The sequence below is a fragment of the Macrotis lagotis genome, chromosome 2 (genome assembly GCF_037893015.1).
Source record: "Macrotis lagotis isolate mMagLag1 chromosome 2, bilby.v1.9.chrom.fasta, whole genome shotgun sequence".
Lineage (NCBI taxonomy): Eukaryota > Metazoa > Chordata > Mammalia > Peramelemorphia > Peramelidae > Macrotis > Macrotis lagotis.
Genome location: NC_133659.1, coordinates 301,514,182 through 301,535,993, shown reverse-complemented (window position 1 = coordinate 301,535,993; position 21,812 = coordinate 301,514,182). Strand labels below are relative to the sequence as shown.

The window sequence follows — 21,812 nt, the reverse complement described above, 5'->3', positions numbered from 1 at the left end:
TTTAAATCTGAAACTATTGGAAATATCCATTGCAAAAATCATACAATATAAAAGAAACTAGAATAAGCAATTTTTTTCAGTAAACAATCTATTTTGTTTAAACAAATAGCCTTTTAAATCTACTTAATTAATTTTAGCTTTTATATTTTTTACTGACAATTCAGTGGCAAACTGGAAAACTAACAGAAGGTTCTTTCAATTCTGTAACTTTTACTTTTACTGACATTCTGTGTTAATTTTTTTTTAAAAGAAAATTCAAACCAGAAAGACAAAGGACATTAGTGAAAACCTAATACCACTTGACCTTGTCACACTAGCCCTGGGCATAAAAAGATATAAATTTCAAAGAAGACAAAAAGGCAAAAGATATGTGCAAAAAGAAGTCAGTGGGTAAAAACTTCCCTTTCTGCTCCTGCTTAGAATTTCACTACAAGTAAAAAGGCTTATAAAGCCAAAGAGTCTTCCAATTAAAAAACAGATGAATCAAACTGGAAACAGTCAAGTATTCTAATGAAAACTCAAAACAGTAGTCAAGATGAAATAAATCTTTCAGAAAATGTGTACTAAATATTTTGATTTATATTCCTTTTATTGGATGCAAAAAAATCAGGATGAATATTTCTTTCTTTAATGAAAATATTAATTCAAAAGTCATTACAAAGGAAAAAATGCATCACTTATATAAAATTATAGGCACACCAATTTCATTTTTCTGGTAAATATTAAAACTGTCTCCTCTTAAATTATAACTTGAAGTGTCAGTATCTCACAACATGATCTTTGATAATCATTTCTTTGTGCCAATTTCAAATTAAGTTAAAAAGGAAAAAGAGACACCTTCATTTTCTCTCTTGCCAATTTATTTATCCGAAAGCTACCTCAGGGATAGTCAAAGATTTAAATGTCTTAAAATTGTTTTGAGAATTTCATAGCAATGGCCTTTGTAAAAATGAACCATAAGATGAATTTCAATATTTCAAAGATTTATGATTTTATCAAGTTGGTACCCTTTCCACTAAAGTTAATATCAATTCTTCTAAAGATTCTCAATCCATTATATATATATATATATGCCTTATTAACTGAAATGGAAAAAAATTCATTATCTGGTCTAGTGACCAGCCTTCTGGGGAGAGCCCTTACCCGTGACCAGGACAAAGTTTTAGATGACAGGCATACACATATTTTATCAAGCTTATATACATAAAGCTTATTTAATTTAGTAATACATTCAAAGCTTATACTTCCTTGGCACAGTCTTTGAAAATTCAGTAAGTTACAAGCAGAACAGCTTTGGAACTAATGTGTTTAGTCTGTTATATATTTTAAAAAAGAACAGTAAGCTACATATAATAGAAATTCATGGTTTCATATACATTATATTCATATTTGACATATGTTCTACTCTGCTATGTGTAATAGAAACTCATCGTTTTATATATATTATATTCATATTTGATTTATTAATATCCTTAATTTCTTTGTTTATGGAAATGTTTTGTATTTCTTAATATTTTTCAAGTATAAAATATGACTAACAATAAAAATGAAAATCCTAAAAAAATGGAAAATGAATATTCAGTGGGGTCACTTTCATGCGATGGAATGGCAATGGAATCGGACTCTAGTAGGGTGTTAATAAGTCACAGAAATATTAAAACTTTTAGAAAATAATTTTATTTTATAACTTTATTTAATTCAAGTTCGTAATAAAGAAAATTTTTTGAAATAAACTCCTAAGTCTAAACTAATTCTTAGGATTGACTTTATCTTCAAACTTTTCTTCATAACACTTTATATATGATTTCATAATTTGAGTATCACTTAATAATACTATACATTATTTTTTAATTTCTATTTTGAAAGATTTATTAAAATTAGGGCTATAAAAGTTAAAAATATAACTTTATATAAATTTAGCTTATACTTATAAATTTATATCATATAGTTATAAATATGATATAAATTTAATAATAACAAACATCATAAAGACACAGAAGAAAATATTTGAATATACAAATGAATAAAAACTATTAAAGTCTTTAAAATGGGGGCAGTTCCATGGATTATAGACTTTCAATTGAAATAAACAAATCAAATTTTATTCCCCAACAATAAAAAACAAAACAAAACAAAAATCTAAAGAACCTTTTAAGTCTATTATTACTTTTCCAAAAACTTTTTAATCTAATTACATGACTAAACATCAAAATTAAAGTAATATTAAGTTTAAAGGCATTACAAAATATGTTGGTTTGTTTATTTTTTTGGCTATTGCTAAAAGGAACTGAATATCTCCTGGTCCAATTATGTAGATAATTCCTTGTTTCCTCCAACAACTACATGTCTCATAGAGCTTGGAATTGGGATGGGGTGGAAGTGTTCACTTTTTTTCATGCATAATGGTGTGGATTTCTCTCAATGGATTTATGAGACAGACAGAGAGAGAGAGAGAGAGAGAGAGAGAGAGAGAGAGAGAGAGAGAGAGAGACTTTGAAACTTCAAGTTAGAGAATAAAGGAAGGTTATTGTACCTTTTGATATATCTGTTTCATCTCTATTGTTCTGTTTTGTGACTTTGTAATCTTATTTAAAACTCTTTGAAGCAATGTGACTTTATTTGTACAATATCACCCCATATGGAAAAGAAGATGATAAATTTAGAACATGGTCACATGTGAACTAATATGAATAAATCACCTCGAAGATAAGTGTAATATGGGTGTATTTGTAATACTGCCAAAACCACACATATGTATGTATACATACATATATTTTTTTGCTCTTTGCTGTGATGCTGATTCTTGAAATATTTTGCTGGGACACAAAATCATAATGGAGTGGAAGATGATGCAAATTGAGAATAGGTGTTGGGGTCCAAAAGAATTCAATTTTGGAAAAAGTTCACATTACTCAATGTGCTTCTGTCCATGAACATTTGGTGTGCCTGTAAAACTATCTATAATGTATAGATTTTTCTCTGTTGAATCCATCTCCCATATTGGCTATTAGCATCTCTCAGCAACAGCCTAGGTCTCCTTGCCTCAAACTTCTCCTATCTTTCAAGATGATTTTATTAAAGCAAAAGTTTGAACAGGTCATCCCATTGCTCAGTGAGTTCCAGAGGCTCTCTATAATCTCCAGGATCAAAATTTAAGTCTTCTATTGTCATTTAAGCTCTTCATAAATGTAGGATGATTATTAAAAAGAGAACAGAACCAGGAGAACACTGTGCAGAGTAACAGATGAGTAACTGTGAATAACTTCACTATTCTATGATAAAATGATCTAAGACAATCCCAAACGACTTGTGATGAAAAATGTTATCTGCCTCCAAAGAAAGAACTTTCAGCCTGAATACAGGTCAAAACATACTATTTTCTCTCTCTTTCCTTCTTTCATTTTTTTGTTCAAGTTTTCTTCCACAAGATGACCACTATAGAAATATTTTATATGATTGCACCTATTTAATCTCTATCAGATAATTAACCATCTCAGGGAAAAGGGAATTGGGAATTCGGAACTCAAAACAAAAGTGGAATGTTAAAAATTTTTTTTACATGTAGTTAAAGGAAAAAAAATATTACTTTTCCAATACACTTATAATTTGCTCCTTTCCATTTACTCTAGGATCCACCTTCAGGGATCTATATAATGTTTCTAGGAACTATAAATCTTTAAGTTCATTGGCCTTTGTTGTCTAATGCTCTCCGTCCTCATCACTGGCTTTTTCTTTGCCTAACTTCCTGTAAGACTCAACTCAAACCTTACCTACTATTTGGACTTTTCTCAATCCTGCTAGCTAGTCTAAGACTACCTTCATCTGTTGTCATGACATCTTGTGTACCTTGTTGTCTTTTGTCTTCCTTGTTAAAATATGAGATCTTTACTGGAAGGGGATTGGCCTTTCTTTGCATCCCCAACTCCTTAGTTTAGTATGGTCCCATGGTTGATACTTGTAGACTGGCAAAAAACAATGGACCCAAGTTCCTTTTCCCCCCCAGTTGTCTTTACTGACCCGTCTCCAATTTACAAATGTCCTGAAACCTTAGACACCCATACCTGAACACAATATCCCTGATGAGGTCTGACAAGGAACAGATACAGATCCTTTCCCGATTCCTAGCTCCTCTCTCCATTAACTTTTATGGATGTTCACCATATGAATTCAGATTAAAAATTCATGCCCACCAAAATTCCTATATATTTTCTCAGAATCACTGTATAAGTGTATCACTGTCAACTTACATTTTACAGTCATGGCTTTTTTTACCCAAGTCTAAGAATCTGCATTTATCCCTAATAAATTTGTTATTATTAAATTCAGTCCAAGGTTATAGGCTGCTGAGATCATTTTTTGGATCCTCTCTCATACTCTTATTGGGTATTCTTTCTAGCTTTGCACCATCTGCAAAATGTGGTGAGTATACCACTTGAGGATTATGCAAAATACTGATAAAAATGTTAAACAGCAGAAGCAGAGATTTCTGGGATACTCCACTGGAGACCTAAGGCCATGCTAACATTGAACTATTATTACTCCTGAGTCCTGTTCTGAATCTATATAATCATATGCCTAGTCCATATCTCATCTTCTATCTAATTCTACTATTGTCTAATTCATATTGTTCAAATATTAACTATATCATGTAATTGAAGTAGTATTTCTTATTCTACCAAAATACCAATCCAGGTACAGAGGGAGCAAAGATAAATCCAATAACCATGTTTAAGGGGTAATTTCTTTTTATTCTACCAAATTCCATAGTTCTTTCAGGTTTCTAATTCCTCTGGAAAATATGGTAAGTAAAATTGATTTCCAATTTTGGAACTGTGATAGATACTTATACAATAGATTTATATATCTTTTATTTTCACAATATAGCATATATATTAATAAATCATTAATTTTTCCATTCTCAATTATTCTTGCCATCTTTAACCTTTGATTTCTTCTGGCAGAAGATATTGCAATGTAGTTTAATAACTATCTGTTGAATGAAGGGATAGACTATCTTTATACTCAAGTACTAAGAAAATTAGTTAATTAATAAATTTAGTGATAAGATAAACCATTTAAATGACATAGCAAATAGTAGCAATTTCAGCTTGGAGGCTACATGCCTTAGTGCATAATGCTGGACATGAAACAAGGAAGACTTGAATGTGAATTGTACCTCAACTTCTTACTAGTTGCATACTGGGGAGAAACAAAAGGGGGACAAAGTCACATAATCTCTCTCTTCCTCAATTTTCTCATCTATAAAATAAGGATGATGATGATATCATACAAAAAGCCATTGTCAGATATGAAATATATATATATAGTGTGTATATCTATGTATATTATATATATTTGGGTATGTGTGTATAGTATTTTGTAAACTTATTACTTCTAATAGTAAAGGAGATGGAGATGGTGGTGGTCTAGAGAATTCAAAAAATATGAATTATTAAAAAATGTTATTATAGTTTGGGGTTCTTGGATTATATTTTAAAAATTTTTATTAGGATAGTCAATGGGCTGTCAATACTGCTCTTCTTAATCAGTGCAATAAGTATCCTTCATTCACTTGTTTTTGTTGGTTTGTTTTTCCCTTGTGAATGGTCAGGGGTAACTCTTTTGAAAGCTGCATATTTGATTAGGAGTATCTCTAGAAGGTCACCTGCAGGGCTTCACCATCTGTTAGGGATCTTTTGCATTAGGATCCTTTGAAGGCTCTTCTCTACAAAAGTGGCTTGATGAAGTGCACTGATAATTCTGTAATAATAGGATGGCACCTATCAAAGAATATTGCATGATCATATTATATGCAGGAGAGACACCTTGCTAGAGAAAAAGCCTTGAGGACAGAATTTTCCTTACAAAGACAAATGCTTTTCTAAAACTGACAAAAATAAACAGGAATACTGATATTTCATGTTCCCTGTGCTTTTCTGTAGATTTCATGCCTAGGACTAATATCACTTGATATCAAGCATCATTTATAAACTTACCTACTTACATTTTCATCAAGGATACTCAAGCACATATAAGTCCTATCATACAGATTATTACTAGGAATACTCTTGTGGTTAACAAAATATTTAAGCTAAAGGAGATAATGATGTAGTGATGATGATGATACTTGTCCTTCATTCTCGAAGAAGACCATGATATCAGGGAGGTGATGCCATGACAAGTAAGTGAATTGGATTGGAGTGAGGGGGGGCTGTGCTAAGTTGCCAGTCTCATTTTCTCCTCCAGGACCAGTGGCCAGGTATGAATTAGGATGACTGGAGATGACCTTGAGTTAAATGACTTGCCCAAGATCACACAGCTAGTAACCAACAAATGTCTAAGTCCAGATTCGAACTCCAGACCTCCTGACTGGTCAAGGCTCTATCCACTGCGCTACCCAGTAGGAATTATATGAACAAATCAGAGCGAATGGAAATAAAAGAATATTTCTGCATTGTAAAAAATGGCAAAATGAGAAATTCAGAGAATGACTGGAAGTCATATGGCATCATATAATGTGTATGAGTGAAGAAAGCTAAAGCAGAAAAAATATATACACAATGACATAACCCTCCAACTTTGCCTCTCTTCAAAATTTTCTGTTGAGATAATTCTCAGCTCCTCACTGTCTGCTCCTGTATCCCATCTGATTTTTGTAACATATCTCCAAAACAACCCCTTCTCTCCTCTTCTCCTGCTCCCATCCTGCACAGTCCTCCATCTCACTTATTGGTGGGACTCCCTGCTTCAAGTCTCCTGTTCAATGTCCATTCAGCCACCAAAAGGATTCTTCTGTAACATGAGTCCAACCCTATCACAGGGCAGCTAGGTGGCAGAAATCAGAAGACTCATCTTCCTGAGTTCAAATCTGACTTCAGATGCTTACCAGCTGAGGGGCCTTGGATAAAATGCTTAACTCCGTTTGCCTCACTTTCCCCATCTCTAAAATGAGTAAGAGAAGGAAATGGCAACCACCCCAGGATCTCTGCCCAGAAAAATCCCAAACAGGGTCACAAAGAGTTGGACAAGATTGAAATGACTAGACACAAAAACTGGGTTACCCTCCTACTCAATAAATTCTAGTGGCTCCCTAAATATAGAATCTTCTATTTGTGTTCTAAGCCCTTCATACCTAGCTTTACTCTCCTTGTGCTACCTGTCTTTGTACCACCAGCCCTTAGAACGAACAGTACCTGGCTCTTAATGTTTACAGACTGACTGGAAATACAAATGCTATTTGACTAGAGTGACTAATCTTGATCCCAAAGGACACATTTTTTTCTTATCTTCTTTCCTTGGAAATATGAGAGGTTACAAGTATAGAGTAATGCGTAAATTGTCAGACACAGTTCCTGTATAAGTTGGTTTTCCTTAGCTGTTTTTCTTTAGAATGATTTTCCTCTAAAACAAAGGGTACAATAAAACTTTATAACCAAATAAAAAAAGTAACAACTACCATTTAATAGAATGGTTTAAGGCTTGCAAAGTGCTTGATAAACACTGTATCTTTAAAACCACCAGGGGATATGGAGATGGGGAAAATAAGTGATCCACATTTATAGATTAGGGAACTGAGGAAGATAAGTACCTTACTTAGGGTTGAACAGCTATTAAGTGTCTGAAGATAGATCTGAACTCAGGACTTGCTAAGCCCAGATCCAATACTCAATCCACCATGCGTCCTGGTGACTAAGAAAATTAGCATGTAATTTGGTACTCACCAATTTCTTAATCGCTTTTTTTAATCCAGATATTTCTAGTCAGTCTTGGCAACGCTCTAAGGCTATTATTTGTGAATCTGTTATTGATCTGCTCTGGTAGATTTCCTCAATCAGAGTTCCTTGTACTAGAGAAGTCATTCTGTTCAAATCTGCAGCTGTCCTAAAAGACTTTTGAGATACTCCAAAAATATATTTATACAACACAGATACATATATATGTAATATACTTATCTGAGCATGTATATGTTAGATGGATCTATTCATATATATGTATATCATAAATATATATAACTGATATCACTTTAGGTTTTTAGTGTCTTCCCCTCTTTTAAAAACCTTGAGAAACCCCTCAAACACTCTAGCATAGATTTCTACATATACTTGGATTGGCACACCAAGATCAAGTACTACTATTGGGTAATAAACATGATAGATACATTGTTACTAGTGAAGAATTCATGTTATAGGAATGCTGACAAGTTTTTCCCTAATTTCATCGATTATTTTTTGTCTTTCTCCAAATTTCATCTTTAAATTATCTTTGGATAAATTGGCATCTCTAGATTCCAAAGGAAAATCCATTTGGGAGCAGTAAAGTATTGCTCTATGGGCACCTACCACAACTGACAGGGGTTTGAAGGCAGATTCTGTTTTCTACTTGCTAAGGTCTTAAATTTCTAATGGACATTCAAATATTTAGAGTAGAAATGCTCAAAGGACAGACAACCCTAATGTGGTGAAGATTAAGAGAGAATTTTAGACATCTTTTATTGTAAAAGAAAGGAAACACATGTTGGACATCTTCAAATTCAGGCTGCAACAGTCTGTTTCCCATGAAGTGGAGAGCCCAAGTTAGCAGATTCTTCTTCAAAGCATTTTTTTTATTTGCTTTTGATGAACAAATTAATCATATTAGGAAGAGCAGAATTCACTGACATTAATCTAATAGCACAGCAGAAGGAGATGTACACCTATTTCCCTCATGTTTTAGTTTCCGATGAATTCTTTTGTAAAACTCCAGATGTCTGGTAGTCTCACACAGAACTATGGCAGGTACTCATTTCCATTCAATGCCAAAGTATTTTTTAAAGTATTGCTTTATATCCTTTGGGAAATCAAGTTTAAATCAATCTTAACAGTTACTATAAGAAATGCAAGTTGAAAGAAGCTTAGCAACTGTCTTTCTAGCATATAATAAATACCACTTGAGAGAAAATGATATCTTGGGATGAAATAAGAAACTTCTTGTATTTTTTAAGGAATATAGTCTTTTTTCTGGGATAAATGAAGATTTCCTACAGAGATTTCTATAAATGTATGTTTAATAAAGAATGAAGATTTTAGATAAAATAAGCAAATTGTGGCCTTAATGAAAATTCTAATAACTTTATCTTGTATTTTAATTTTAAGTTTCAAAATGTATGTAAAATAATTTTAAAAAATATTTTACAAATCAATTTATTTTAAGTTATTGGAAAATGTTAAACTAATGACAGTATTGTTTGCTTTTGGGGGGACCTCGTGGTTGTCCTTTAGTCAATTTTTTACTGCACAATTATTTAAGAAAAGATAATTTACCTGTTTTGAGAGAGTGTTAGAATCTGCAATAAAGGAAGCCAGTATGAGGAGAATATTTCCAATGTTGAAATACTGTTGTCATCCAAATACAATTCTCTGAGCAGAACTTGATTCTCCAGAGATGGAAGCTATATTTAAATTTAATTTCGGAAAGATAATGGATTTGTGAATTTAGTCAAACTTTAAATTTTAAAATAAACTAATAAGAGACACCTCATTTATTATAATAGTGCTTGTTGATTCAAAATGACAATCTTTTTCAATATAATTTATAAGGTTGACTGCTTTCCAAACAATCTCTTAATTTAAAAAAAAAGATGATTCAATTCATAATTATAATTATCACTTGCTAAATGTGTCATATTTAAGAGAAATTTTGTTAGCTCATTTGCTTCATGCTTAAATCAAAAATATATTTGAAAAAAGGTGTGATTTAATGTCTAACAATGTCTGAAAAAGAAACAGGATTAGTTTCATTTTTAAAATAACAAAAATACACTGACTTTTTTTTAAAGCAGGAACAAAATCAATTTGAGTTGAAAATAATGGAAAATGGAATAATTAAAAGGTATTCAAAACTACTAAAGCAATAAAGCTATATATTTACACAAGGAAAAATATATACACATTTATAATTAATGTGAAATAATTTACCTCAGTTAGGTAATTTCCCTGTAACTTCAAAATCTGAAGTAAGCCACAATCTTTAATCCCTTCAACTTTAGTAAGATTATTATAAGAGCAGTCCAGATACATAACAGTAGGAACACTGCAAAGACCTCTGGTGCTCATTAGCTGATTGTGATCCACAATTAGCTGCTGAAGAGATTTCAAAGATTCTAATCCACCTGAAAGAAAAATAGTTAAGTAAGATTGGTTGGTACTATACAATCTTTTGAATCCTAAGTGTGGTTCATTTTCCAAATTATTATGCTGCTACGTTTTCTGACTCTAAATAATAGTTGAATACTGCCACTGTGATTTTTTATGTTATTATCATATTTTTGGATGAGGAAGGAATCATAGAAAAAGGAGAAAGAAAAATAGTGAGAAAATGAGATTAAAACTCACCAAAAAAACTTATCAGATTTAAATTAGGATTTATTTTAAACTCTTTCTCATTTGTTTTAATAATATTAAAGTACCATTGAAATGAGTATCTAAATTCTTCTGGAACTTGTCAAATCAACAATTTTATAAAGTGCCTATTAGATGCCAAACACTGGAAAATTTAGAAACTGATGCTTATTTAAAAATAGAAATATTATAAAAAATTAAAACACACAATTAGATATATCAGTACCTTTACTAATAAAAGTTAAGATCGAGGAGAGTTTCTTAACTGTCTCAGAAGTTTGTTGTGCCATTTTCTATGTACAATTTAGCTTATTTTTGACTGCTTCTCCCCATTATCATCCTAACACTATCCCTTACCTTGTGATAAAGAAGCATATTTAAACCTAACAGTGCATCAATACCTTAACCATGTCAGACAATATAGACCTCCTCCTGCACCAGCAGAACACTCTGGCTATCAGCTCTCTCTTGCCAATCTTGGTTTATTACAGTACTCACAGATGACAACTTTTATTCCTGTTTTTCACAATTCCTCACCAGTTATTGTAGCCTACCCATTCCCACCCTGTTTTTCTTTTCTTTTTTCCCCACCCTGTTTTTCTAAACAGCTTTCTCTCCCCACCTCCCTCTGTGATGCTTATCTTTAGTTCTGTGAAATTTTACATCTTGCTGCCATATAGCAACTTAAATCAAAGGCTAGCATTCAAAAGATGGGTCTTTACTTTTATCAGATACTTGAGGTCAATGAAATATCCTTGATATTTCTCAAAATCACAGTCCACTATATTGTCCTATTTATATTATCTGTCCCAGATACACATCTGCCCTGTGAAATCTGGACAGTAACCACCCTTCATAGACCTGGTTTAAGCTTGGTTGCAATCAGCACAAGGCCATTCTGAAACAAGAGGATGTAAAAGATCTCATCCTAACATGGGAATTTCTTCAATCCAGGCTCTGGACTGCCTTTAGGGAATAGCTTTGCCAGGTATCTATTTCTCTGCTTTATTTTATTCTAGAATCACTAGAAGAGTTGTTCCTGTTGTTATATCTTCCAAGGATCTTGAATGATCATGATGACTCAATGGGAATTGCCAGGTTATAAAAGAATTTGAAAAAAATGCTATTGTTATTGAGTTCTATCAAATCAAATTCTTCACTCTAATTAAACAGTCACATGGCTTCTTTACCATTAAAGAATAAGCTACCTGAGAATTAGGATCGTTTCTTATCTTAATATGCCAAGTACACAAGCACATTTCCTGATGCACAGTAGATACTTAATAAATCTCAAACTATTATCACTAAAAATTCTGATTCTGGAAAAAGTAGGAAAATGGTGAAACTGTAAGTATTTAATACTCTAGCTAATGTTCTAAACAAGTCAAACTACCTGTTATCTGAAAGTCATTTTCAACTATATGTGTCTGTGTATACACTTGTATGTAAATACCCATATGAGATAAACATATCATTTCAGAAGTTGACAATTTATAATTTTCAGTAATTGTGGGAATATTTTTTGTAATTTAAATATTGTTTTCAACTATATTTCAAATATTCAATTCATATATATTCTTTATTTTTGGAGGCCGTACATAGCCTAAAGATTAAGGTGTACTTTCAAATAAATTTACTTACCTGAATTTGTCCCAAAATACCATAAAATAATTTCACAGACATTCTAATCAGACTTTTCAATTTAGTACAAGAATATAAATGAGCAATTTCACTAGAAAGATAGATGGATTATCATTCAGTAATCAACTTTTAAAAATCATATAGTAAGGAAAAAACTAATATAGAGAACTGACATATTGATTGACATATTGATTTAATTCTGAAAGAATTCAGAATACTTTAGAAATCTATTTCCTGTTTTTTACAAACTCTGCCTTTCTCTCATTTTCACTTTCTTTACCCCAACCCCTCGATCTATATTTTTCCTTTCAAGAAATCTCAGGATCCAAGAACATGAGATTTTGAAGGTGCCTTAGATTTCTTCTGGTTCAATCTTTGTCTCCTTCCCTCAATAAGAATCATGAATTCCTTCTAGAACATCCTTAATAAATGGTCTCTAACCTCTACAGGTATACTTTCAGTGTACACTTCCATTTTCTGATAGCACTATAATTATTAGAAAGTTCTTCCTTAGACTGAGAAAAAACACTCAACATCCTATAGAAAATGGAATGGAAATATTAGGATGGAAACAGAAACATTAGAAGAGAAATTTAAAAAATTCAAAAAGGATAATCTTTCAAAAGTACAACACAACTTAATTACTACCAAATTTATTTTTAAAATTCCAAAAATGTATAGGTACATTTTAAGGGTTCTGAAAAATGACTTCGCAGAAGAAACATAAATGCCTATTCTAAAAAATTTGGCTCATTAAACATCTTTAATCATGACTCACTGACTCTAAATAATAGTTGAATACTGCCACTGTGATTTTTTAGGCTATTATCATATTTTTGGATGAGGAAGGAATCATATAAAAAGAAGAAAGAAAAATAGTGAGAAAATGAGATTAAAACTCACCAAAAATATCTTATCAGATTTAAGGATTTCATCTAAGAAACTGTACCAATCACTTCCATGTAATTAAAAATGGCTCTTCTGATTATACAGTAAGTTATCTGATATAGTTTGGTAAAGGTTACTCTGATATTATTATCTGGTTTGAAGAAAACTAAATCTTTTTTAATTCAGAAGATACCTAAGGAAATTTTAGGATGTCATTATGGAGACTGTACAAATATGATCAAAGTTGATCCTCACAACATCCCTATCAAGTAGCTGCTAAATTACTTATATTAACCTAATTTTATTGTTAAGGAACGGAGACAAAGAGAGGTTGAAATGATTTAACCCAGGTCACACTCCTAGTAAATGTCTGATGCTGGACTTTTGAACTCAGGTCTTCCTGACTCTTACCCCATCACTGTGGATATAACACACAAAAAAGTCTAATATTTTATTTAAGCTCGTAAGACAGATTTAAAATTAATGTAAAATGAACATTTAACTTTTCATTACATTAGACTATACTTCATTCAATATATTTAGCATTATTTAGGTTAAGAGTAATTACATAATTAAGATTTTGTTCTCATTTCTTTAGCAATTAGTATTTAGAAATGTATTTTTTTAACAAATCAGTGAGATCAAAAACATCACTTTCTGAATCAATCAATCTACAAATATTCACTAGGCACCTACCACATGCCAATCTCTAATGATACAAATATGAAAAATGAAACAACTCCTACTCAAACTAATGTTCTGTTTTCCATCAAAAAGATCTTAGCATCATAATCCAATAATAACTCACAAAACTATGGGTGAAAAAAAGTTTGTCTTCATTCCACAGAAAAATCTTTTGTATATTTATGAAGAAGAAAAATTGGGAAGTGGGAAAAAATACTATCAAATCATTAAAAAAACTTCAGGAAAACAAAATCTTATCAATGAGATCAGTAAATGCATTTTCTCAAGCTAGATTTTAAATTGAAGAGGAATGATAAGAGATTATTAATAAAAAGTGATAACTACCCAAGTTTTTAAATAGTTAAGATATAAATATATAGTATCACATTAGTTGGTGATTCTAAAGACTCAGTAGGGGGATGTTATAGCAAAATAAAGACACCAAATCCACTGTGCTTATTAAAGCTGAACATTTGGTAGGCATTAAGTAAATGTTTATTCAATGTGTTAAAAGATTATAATCTCAATAACTAATTGATTTTACTGCATGGACTATATAAGGTTTGAACTTCTATAATGTTAATAATCAATTAATATCAATTTCAAAATTGGAAGTATCCTCCAGTAGAAGGGACCATTTAGTCCAAACAGTTTACATAAAAACCTCCTCTAACCATTCTTAGGAAGTGTTTGATAGACTCTCATAAGAGGAAACTCACTAAATCCAATGGCAGCGTAGTCTACTTTTGAGAAGCAATAATTAAAGTGTTGTTTTTCACCTGGAAACAGGTTGCAGATTTTTTTCTTTTTTTTCTTTTATGGTCTTAGGGGAAAAAATGGGATGGATAAGGGACTTCATTATGGAGGAAAAGATGAGGAAAGGGAGGGAACATGAAAAAAAGAAAATATAAATATGGAGAAAGGGAGGAGAGAACGAGCCCCAAATAAATCTCCCAGCTTCATGTCAATTAAAAAAGAAGAGCTGAATACACTCATTATATTTAATGTCAAAGAAATGGAAACTAGGAAATACTTATGACAACAAAGTGGCATGGTAGATAGGGTGCCAGACTTGGAGTAAGACCTGAGTTAGAATCCTGTCTCAGACACTTACTAGCAGGGTCATCCTGGGCAAGTCTCTTTACCTGTGAAACTCAGTCTCCTTATATGCAAAATGCTAATAAGAGTATCTATTTCACAGGGTTGTTGTAAAGAGCAAGTGAAATCCCAGATGTAAAGTGCTTTGTAAATTTTAAAGTGCTATATAAATTGTATATATTAAGGTTATTATTATTATTATTATTATTATTGAAGGGTTAAACAAATTATGATATATGAATGTAATGGAATATTACTAACCAAGAAGAAATATCCAAATGGAAGATTTCTGAGAAAATATGGAAAATATTAAAGGTCTGTATAAACTGACACAGAGTTAATGGTGCAGAAACTGAAGAGCAATTTATGCCAATACAACATTATATAGAAAAACAATCTTGAAAGATATGAGAACTCTGAACAATGTAATAATAAACTATGATTACTGAGTACCAAAGATGATGCGTGCTCCTCATCTCGGACATAGGATAAAGAATGAATTTTTGAATATGGCCAATGTCGCAATTGGCTTTGTTTCAATGCAAAATTTATGTTTCTTGTTCAATTGGAAAAGGGGAGATGGTAGAGAGAGAGAAAGAAAATATTAATTGAAAAAATATTTAAAAGAAATATTGTCATTTCTAACTTTAATGTTTGTCCTTCATTCTTGAAGAAGACCACGACTTCAGGGAGGTGATGCCATGACAAGCAAGTGAATTGGATTTGAGTGGGGGGGAAACTCCATTTCCAACCTAAACTATTTCAACAATTATGAATTAAACACCTACTGTGTGCGAGCCACTCTCTCTGCCAGGTGTTGAAACATAGACTAAACAAACAAATCACAAAGACCCCCATACTCAAGGGATCTTCTTCTCCGGGACCATACAGAAAAAACTGGGAAGTAGGATGTCTTAAGGAATGGAAGAACACTTAACAAAAGAGGCCTTCAGGATCTCATGTCCAGGGAAGAAGTGGGAAATGGAATATCAACTTTGGGAAGAGTAGGTAGAGCAGTTTGGGCAGAATGTAAAGGTCATGGAGAGTGTTGATAAACAAGGTTGAAAAGGTAGGCTGAGTTAAATGGAGCTGTTTTAAATGCTTGGAATCGCAGAAACAAAAGAGTTTTGGAGGTTTTTTTTGGAAGGTTATTGACCAGTGGATGGTCAATACTGTAATTGCTTTTACTCTGTGGATATTTTGTATTTATTCTCAAATATGTCATAAAATATAAAGTCCATTAGGGCAAGTAAGACATTTTTCTTCCTCTTTATCCCTATCCTTTTATTTCTAAAAATGACCTGGGATCTCTCAAAAGTCACTAACACTTATTCCTAAGAAGACTCTTGATTATTGTAAATTGTACACACAGATATTTTCCCTGCAAACTCTCATCTCAAAGAAATTTTAATGAATTCAAAAACCCCTAAAAAGAAAAAACATGTTCTTAATAAAAATCACAGTGATTTTTAAAATTCACAGTGTGATACTTTAGAAAGATTTGTGATTTTTCCCCCCAGGCATCCCAGTATGAATGTAAACAACTCCAACAAGAAAATATTCTTTGAGAGTCGCTAAGGTTAAAAAAAATATGTAGATGAGTTGCTGGGGGGGGGGGGGTTGGGGTTTTTTTTTTAACCTACTAAGGTCAATTCTCAAAACAAGAAACATTGAGTATGTCACTAAGACTGTGTCAGAAGGTTTTCTAGCTTAGCTCTGAGAACCCAGGGTTACCATTATATGTCATCAAAGGAGGGCTTTGATATATTCCTTCATGAACCTTATTATAAAAATGTCATCTATCATTATGTGGCAATTCTAATGTTTTCTTGCTGAACTAAATCCTAGGCACCCTAAGAGTGTTCAGTAAATGATGTGATGTTCCCATACTTTTGCATCCATCTGAGTTACCTTCATTTTTCTAGTAAAATTTAAAACTCAGTTATTTCTGGCCTCCTGAGTTGGTAGAGTAGGGAGAATAGGAGTCAGGATGCTTGGTTTCCGGTTGTAGCTCTGCCTCTTATTCCACAATTTTTCCACAAGAGTTATGATAAATGACCTCAAAGGTCATCTCCAGATATTCTAGAATGCTATTCTAGGCCAAACAGGGAGTAAAACTTCCCTCTCCAAATTTTACAGAGCACTTTGTTTGGATCATCTTGATTTTATTCCATTCAGTTTGATATCAAAGGAGTAGAAGGAAGAGGATTTCCAAAGTTGGAGGGGTTGAGGGAGTGAATTCCAGCCACAGTGACGGCTTACACGAATGTCCGAGCAAGGAGAAGGCAGGATGAGATCAGGTAACAGTGGGCAGTGTTGCCTGGCTGGAATGCAGGGTTTGGAAGGGGTGGAAAGCCTAGAAAGATTGAAGACAGATTGTCAAAGACTTTAAACGGCGAGCACAAGAGTCTCCAGTTTATCCTCCAGGCAACAGAGAGCCACTGAAGATTTTTGAGCAAAGGAGTGACATGACCAGATTTGCACATTATGAAAATTATTTTATCAATACACTAATAAAACAATGAATTAGAGGAGGAAGAAACTAGAGATGGAGATCATTTAGGAAACTTAGAGTAGTTTGGACAAGATTTTTTTTTTCCTTTGACTAGGGTGGAGGCAGAATGAGGGGAAGATAGAGGGGCTGATGCTAGAGAACCATAGGTTTAGGGGCTTTATGGCAATGAAAGTCCGCTCAAAGAGGATTCCAAAGGTTCATCTCTAGATTGTTCTTTGAGGGCAAGTGATGTGTACTTCCAGCAGAGAGCATATTTCCTCATATGTGGCAGTCGTCTAGTAATTATTTGTTGATCTGAATTGAACTCAAGATTCCTTCTTTCTCTCTAAGTGTCCCTAAGGTACCTAGTTACCTGTAAAAGATAACAAGCAGCATGGTGCCATCTAGTGGACACCTGAACACTTCAGTTAATTTAAAGAAAAAATGGTGGGGGGGGTAATAAAAAATTAATGATTTTTCAAAAACTTGTTCCTCTTCCTAGATATTGCCCATGTCCAAGGTGGTATTGATTTCTAAAGAAAAATGTTCAGGGAAGTACGGGGGGGACCAATCATTTCAAATCATTAAAAGCTGGATTTTCAAGAAATGCTTAGCTATAAAATCACAAAACAACCAAATCTAAGAGAAAAGATTTTTTTTTGATAAAGAAATCAAGGTTGCACTTTCAATACTAAAAATAAATGAAAATTTTACTAATGCTATTTACTAAGTAACATTTTTATTGAATCTTAAATCTCTATTTCTTTCCCTTGTTCTATGACATTAAAAAACCTATGATCAATTTGCTAGATCAGAAGTGATATTTATTTGCTAGTTTAAACAGACAATAAAATGAAATTTTTTTATTTCTAAAATAGCTTGCAAATATAAAAGGATTAATGTCCTCTTCATTATAATAATTCCACTTTTTACATAAATCATAAGCTACAAAGATCAATTTACTTTTAAACATTTTGTTGATATCTTATTATAAATATGCATTTTTTAAAAATCAGTTCTAAGATTTTTTCCATTATCAATAAAATACAGAAGAATGTTGCAGGGGGGAGGTTGAGGAATGAGATTTTATTACTTTAAATTCTTCCTGCTTTTGGTCATTTTCCACATTTTTGAAATATTTAGAAAGCAGCTATGGAGTTAAAAGTGAAACTCAAAGAAAATAAATTTTTATCTTTCAAGATTCCACACTTTCCAGAAATAGTGCCTAATATACCCTACGAGCCCAAAAGCCTTCTCACTAATTACTGAGGTCTTCCTGAAGTACTGCAAATTTTCCAAGTTACCAGAGTGAATTTACTAGTATTCCTAGCTTAAAATTGATGCTCTGAAATGAGCATCTAGAATACAACATAACTAAAACATCATTTTACTATTATAATCCAAAAATGGAGGCAATGATCTTGATATAAAGAATGAGGAAAATGTTTTTCTTCTATCATAAGTATACCACAAAACATAATAACCGATTATGACACTAAAAATATGTAACAATTTTCATATCACTGAGGAACAACTTTGAAAGGTTTTATGTAAATATGTAAAACAATTAAAAATAAATGAAATTATGTGAGGAACAACTTTGAAAGGTTTTATGTAAGTATGTAAAAATGATTAAAAATAAATGAAATTATAGGACACCCTTTACAGAAAATTAATTTGTCAGTAATCACAGTAAATATGTCACACTTGTTGCATTCAACAATTTTAGGGGTTTGGGGGGGTTAGTTCTTTTTTTTTTTTTGCAAGGCAAATGGGGTTAAGTGGCTTGCCCAAGGCCACACAGCTAGATAATTACTAAGGTCTAAGGTCGGATTTGAACTCAGGTCCTCCTGACTCCAGGGCTGGTGCTCTATCCACTGTGCCACCTAGCTGCCCCCATTTATCAATTTTTTAATTGAATCAAAACTAAATTTATCTTAAGGTGGCACAATGGATAGAGTTAGAAATACTTCTCCTGTGGCCTCAGACATTAATTAGCTGTAGAATCCCAAGCAAGTCCCTTAGCCCTGTTTGCTTCAGTTCCTCATTTGTAAGATGAGTTCCATCAGGAAATAGGAAAATGACTCACATATCTTTATCAAATGGGGTCACAGAGAGTGGGACATGACCGAAACGACTAAACAACAAGAATTTCAATGATATTTGTGATACATTTCTCTCAGCCATAGCTACTGTGACTCTTTATCACTTCTGTGCAAACAAAATCAATAACAATAGGAATTTATTTAAAAGTTTTTAATTAGAATTCTGTAAGTAAGTTTCTCATGGTGAGGTAATTATTCATTTCACAGAAATAACTACAACCTAAATCTGTAAACTGAAGACAGGGTCATAAGTATTTTACTTCTTTTCCTTCCAAATCTATTTCAGTGCTTGTAGAAATATTACAGGATAGAAGTAAATTTTTCACTTAAAGAGACAAAGTCTATCTTTGTGCACAGTTATAAGATTTTTTTTTTTGCCTTCAATATATCATTGAAAATCAAAGTCAATGCAGTTCCCTCAGTTTAACCAGACCCTCTGAAGGCAGGTCCTGAGGATGAAGGAGCAGAGACCCCAGTATGCTCCAGTCTTCCTGCCCATCCAATCTCTCCTGCAAACTTCTCACACTCAATAAATACAGTGTTTTCATTGTACACAACAGACAGCATAGGGGCCTTTTACCTTATACACTCTGCTCTACCCAGAGATACCTCAGGTATATCAATTAATATCATGGCATATTTCACATCAATCTTGCCTATGGGCTCCACCCCAGGAAATCCACCATACACTCAAACTGGCAAGGAAAACTGGATGAATGGAAGTTTCAGCATTTCTCCTTACAAAACAGTCTCTTTTCTTAGTTGCCTTTAGGTTACTGGCATGATTCCTTCAAGTGAATGCCAATAACATTAACATATATTTCAATGCAGTCATGTTCTCTCCAGGGGAGGGCAAAAAAAGATTTATTTCAGTGTGTATTTTAAATTCAAAGTTTTAAATCAACTATTTTATATCCAAGTATCAGTACTGAAATGTTAAAAGTTTATGGGTGGCCCCACTGCAGGCAGCATAAAACCTAAAAATGTTGAATTTGAAAACACTAAATATGCACACATAATATATAAATATATTTAAACATATATGTATATATGTGCATGTATGTGTGTATCTGTATGTAATAAATAAATGCTATATTCTCACCAAGTTGAATAAGGGAAATTATATCCAGCTATCCATTTTATAGCTTTCCTTTTTGCAGTTTTGAAATATTGTGAATAGGCATAAAAAATTAAATGGAAATTCTGGGGAATTTGCATTTGTGAAAGCTGCAGACAACACATGAAGGCAAATAGATGATATAGAAAATATTTAAAAACTTAGAAATGCATAAAATATATGTATATATTATCAACATATTTTATCTTGTAACACAATAATTCAGACTTCTCTGGTACAAAGGAAGGGTCAAAACACTTTGCACAGATTTTCCAGATCACAGGGGTACCATACTCCTGGCCCCCCATAATGTGAAAACAGTAACTTTATATACATATAAACAGATTATATTATTAGATAGCTAGAGACATACAAACATATATATATAAACATTATGTATATGAATAATTATGCATATATTTATATATAAAATCATAAACTGAAGGGATCTGAGTGGTTCACGATTTTATGGATGAGAAAACTGGTAAAGGTGGGGGTTAAATGATTTGGATGAAATGAGTCACAGAAAAGAATTTATATTTATCAAGAAGGTATTCAGCTCACGATCAGATAACTTTATTTTCCTTCAAACTAGTGAATCATAACATAAAATTACTTACAAGTATAGATATTTCCTAAAGGATGTCAATACTCATCATCATTAAAGTGCTCTAATAAAATGCTGACAAGTTTTATAGTAGGAAGTACTCTAATAAAATGCTGACAAGTTTTAGAGTAGGAATTGTATTCTCCTCCTCCTCCCATCCCTGGAGTATCATTCCAGAGGAGGTCTGCTTCAAGATCTGACATATCCTGGCTTAGGAGCATCTCAGGTGAGTGCTCATCAGCTCTGGGCATCCTTGTCCTTCATCCTCAGGGATTCCCATCCACTGAGGGGACTGCCAGGTGCTACCCTATAACATACACCAATAACTAGTAGGGAAGCTTAGAACTAACCTTAGAGAGAAGACCCATCTAAGTGGGTTCAGATGAGAGAAGCTGCCTTTGGGGGTCCCACATTCCTACAGAACCTATCTTAGGCATGAAAGAAAAGATTTTACCTATGCTGGGACAATATCGATGGGATTTCTTGGCTTTCTGGCACATCCTCCACCCTCAAATATATTGTCATATGTTCACTAATTTTTTTTAGATTTTAATGATCCATGCAGAGAATTAAAATGATAAAATACTATAACATCCACTTTTGACTATTTTAAAAATAGCACCATCATTCTCAATGCCATAATTTAAATAGCTAATTTGCTTATTGGAGTAGGAATATATAATCAAGCCCCACCTTATTCTAATGGAATGGACATTTTTGAGATAGCAGATGAACATTTTATGTGTTTTTTATACTCTTCCACTCTAAATCAGAGGCAAGGGTTCCACTTTCTAATAGAGCT

At 32.6% G+C, this 21,812-nt stretch overlaps 1 protein-coding gene across 3 annotated transcripts in view; it reads right to left on the bottom strand.

Moving 5' to 3' along the window:
• Positions 1–21,812, bottom strand: part of LRRIQ1 (leucine rich repeats and IQ motif containing 1) — a 252,049-nt gene that overhangs the window by 181,694 nt on the left and 48,543 nt on the right. For all 3 annotated transcript variants that reach the window (XM_074226532.1, XM_074226531.1, XM_074226533.1), the window contains exons 11-12: positions 9,954–10,147; positions 9,300–9,427 (exon numbers count right to left, since the gene is read on the bottom strand). In XM_074226532.1, the coding sequence (XP_074082633.1) occupies positions 9,300–9,427; positions 9,954–10,147 (322 nt within the window). The remainder of the gene's footprint in view (positions 1–9,299; positions 9,428–9,953; positions 10,148–21,812) is intronic.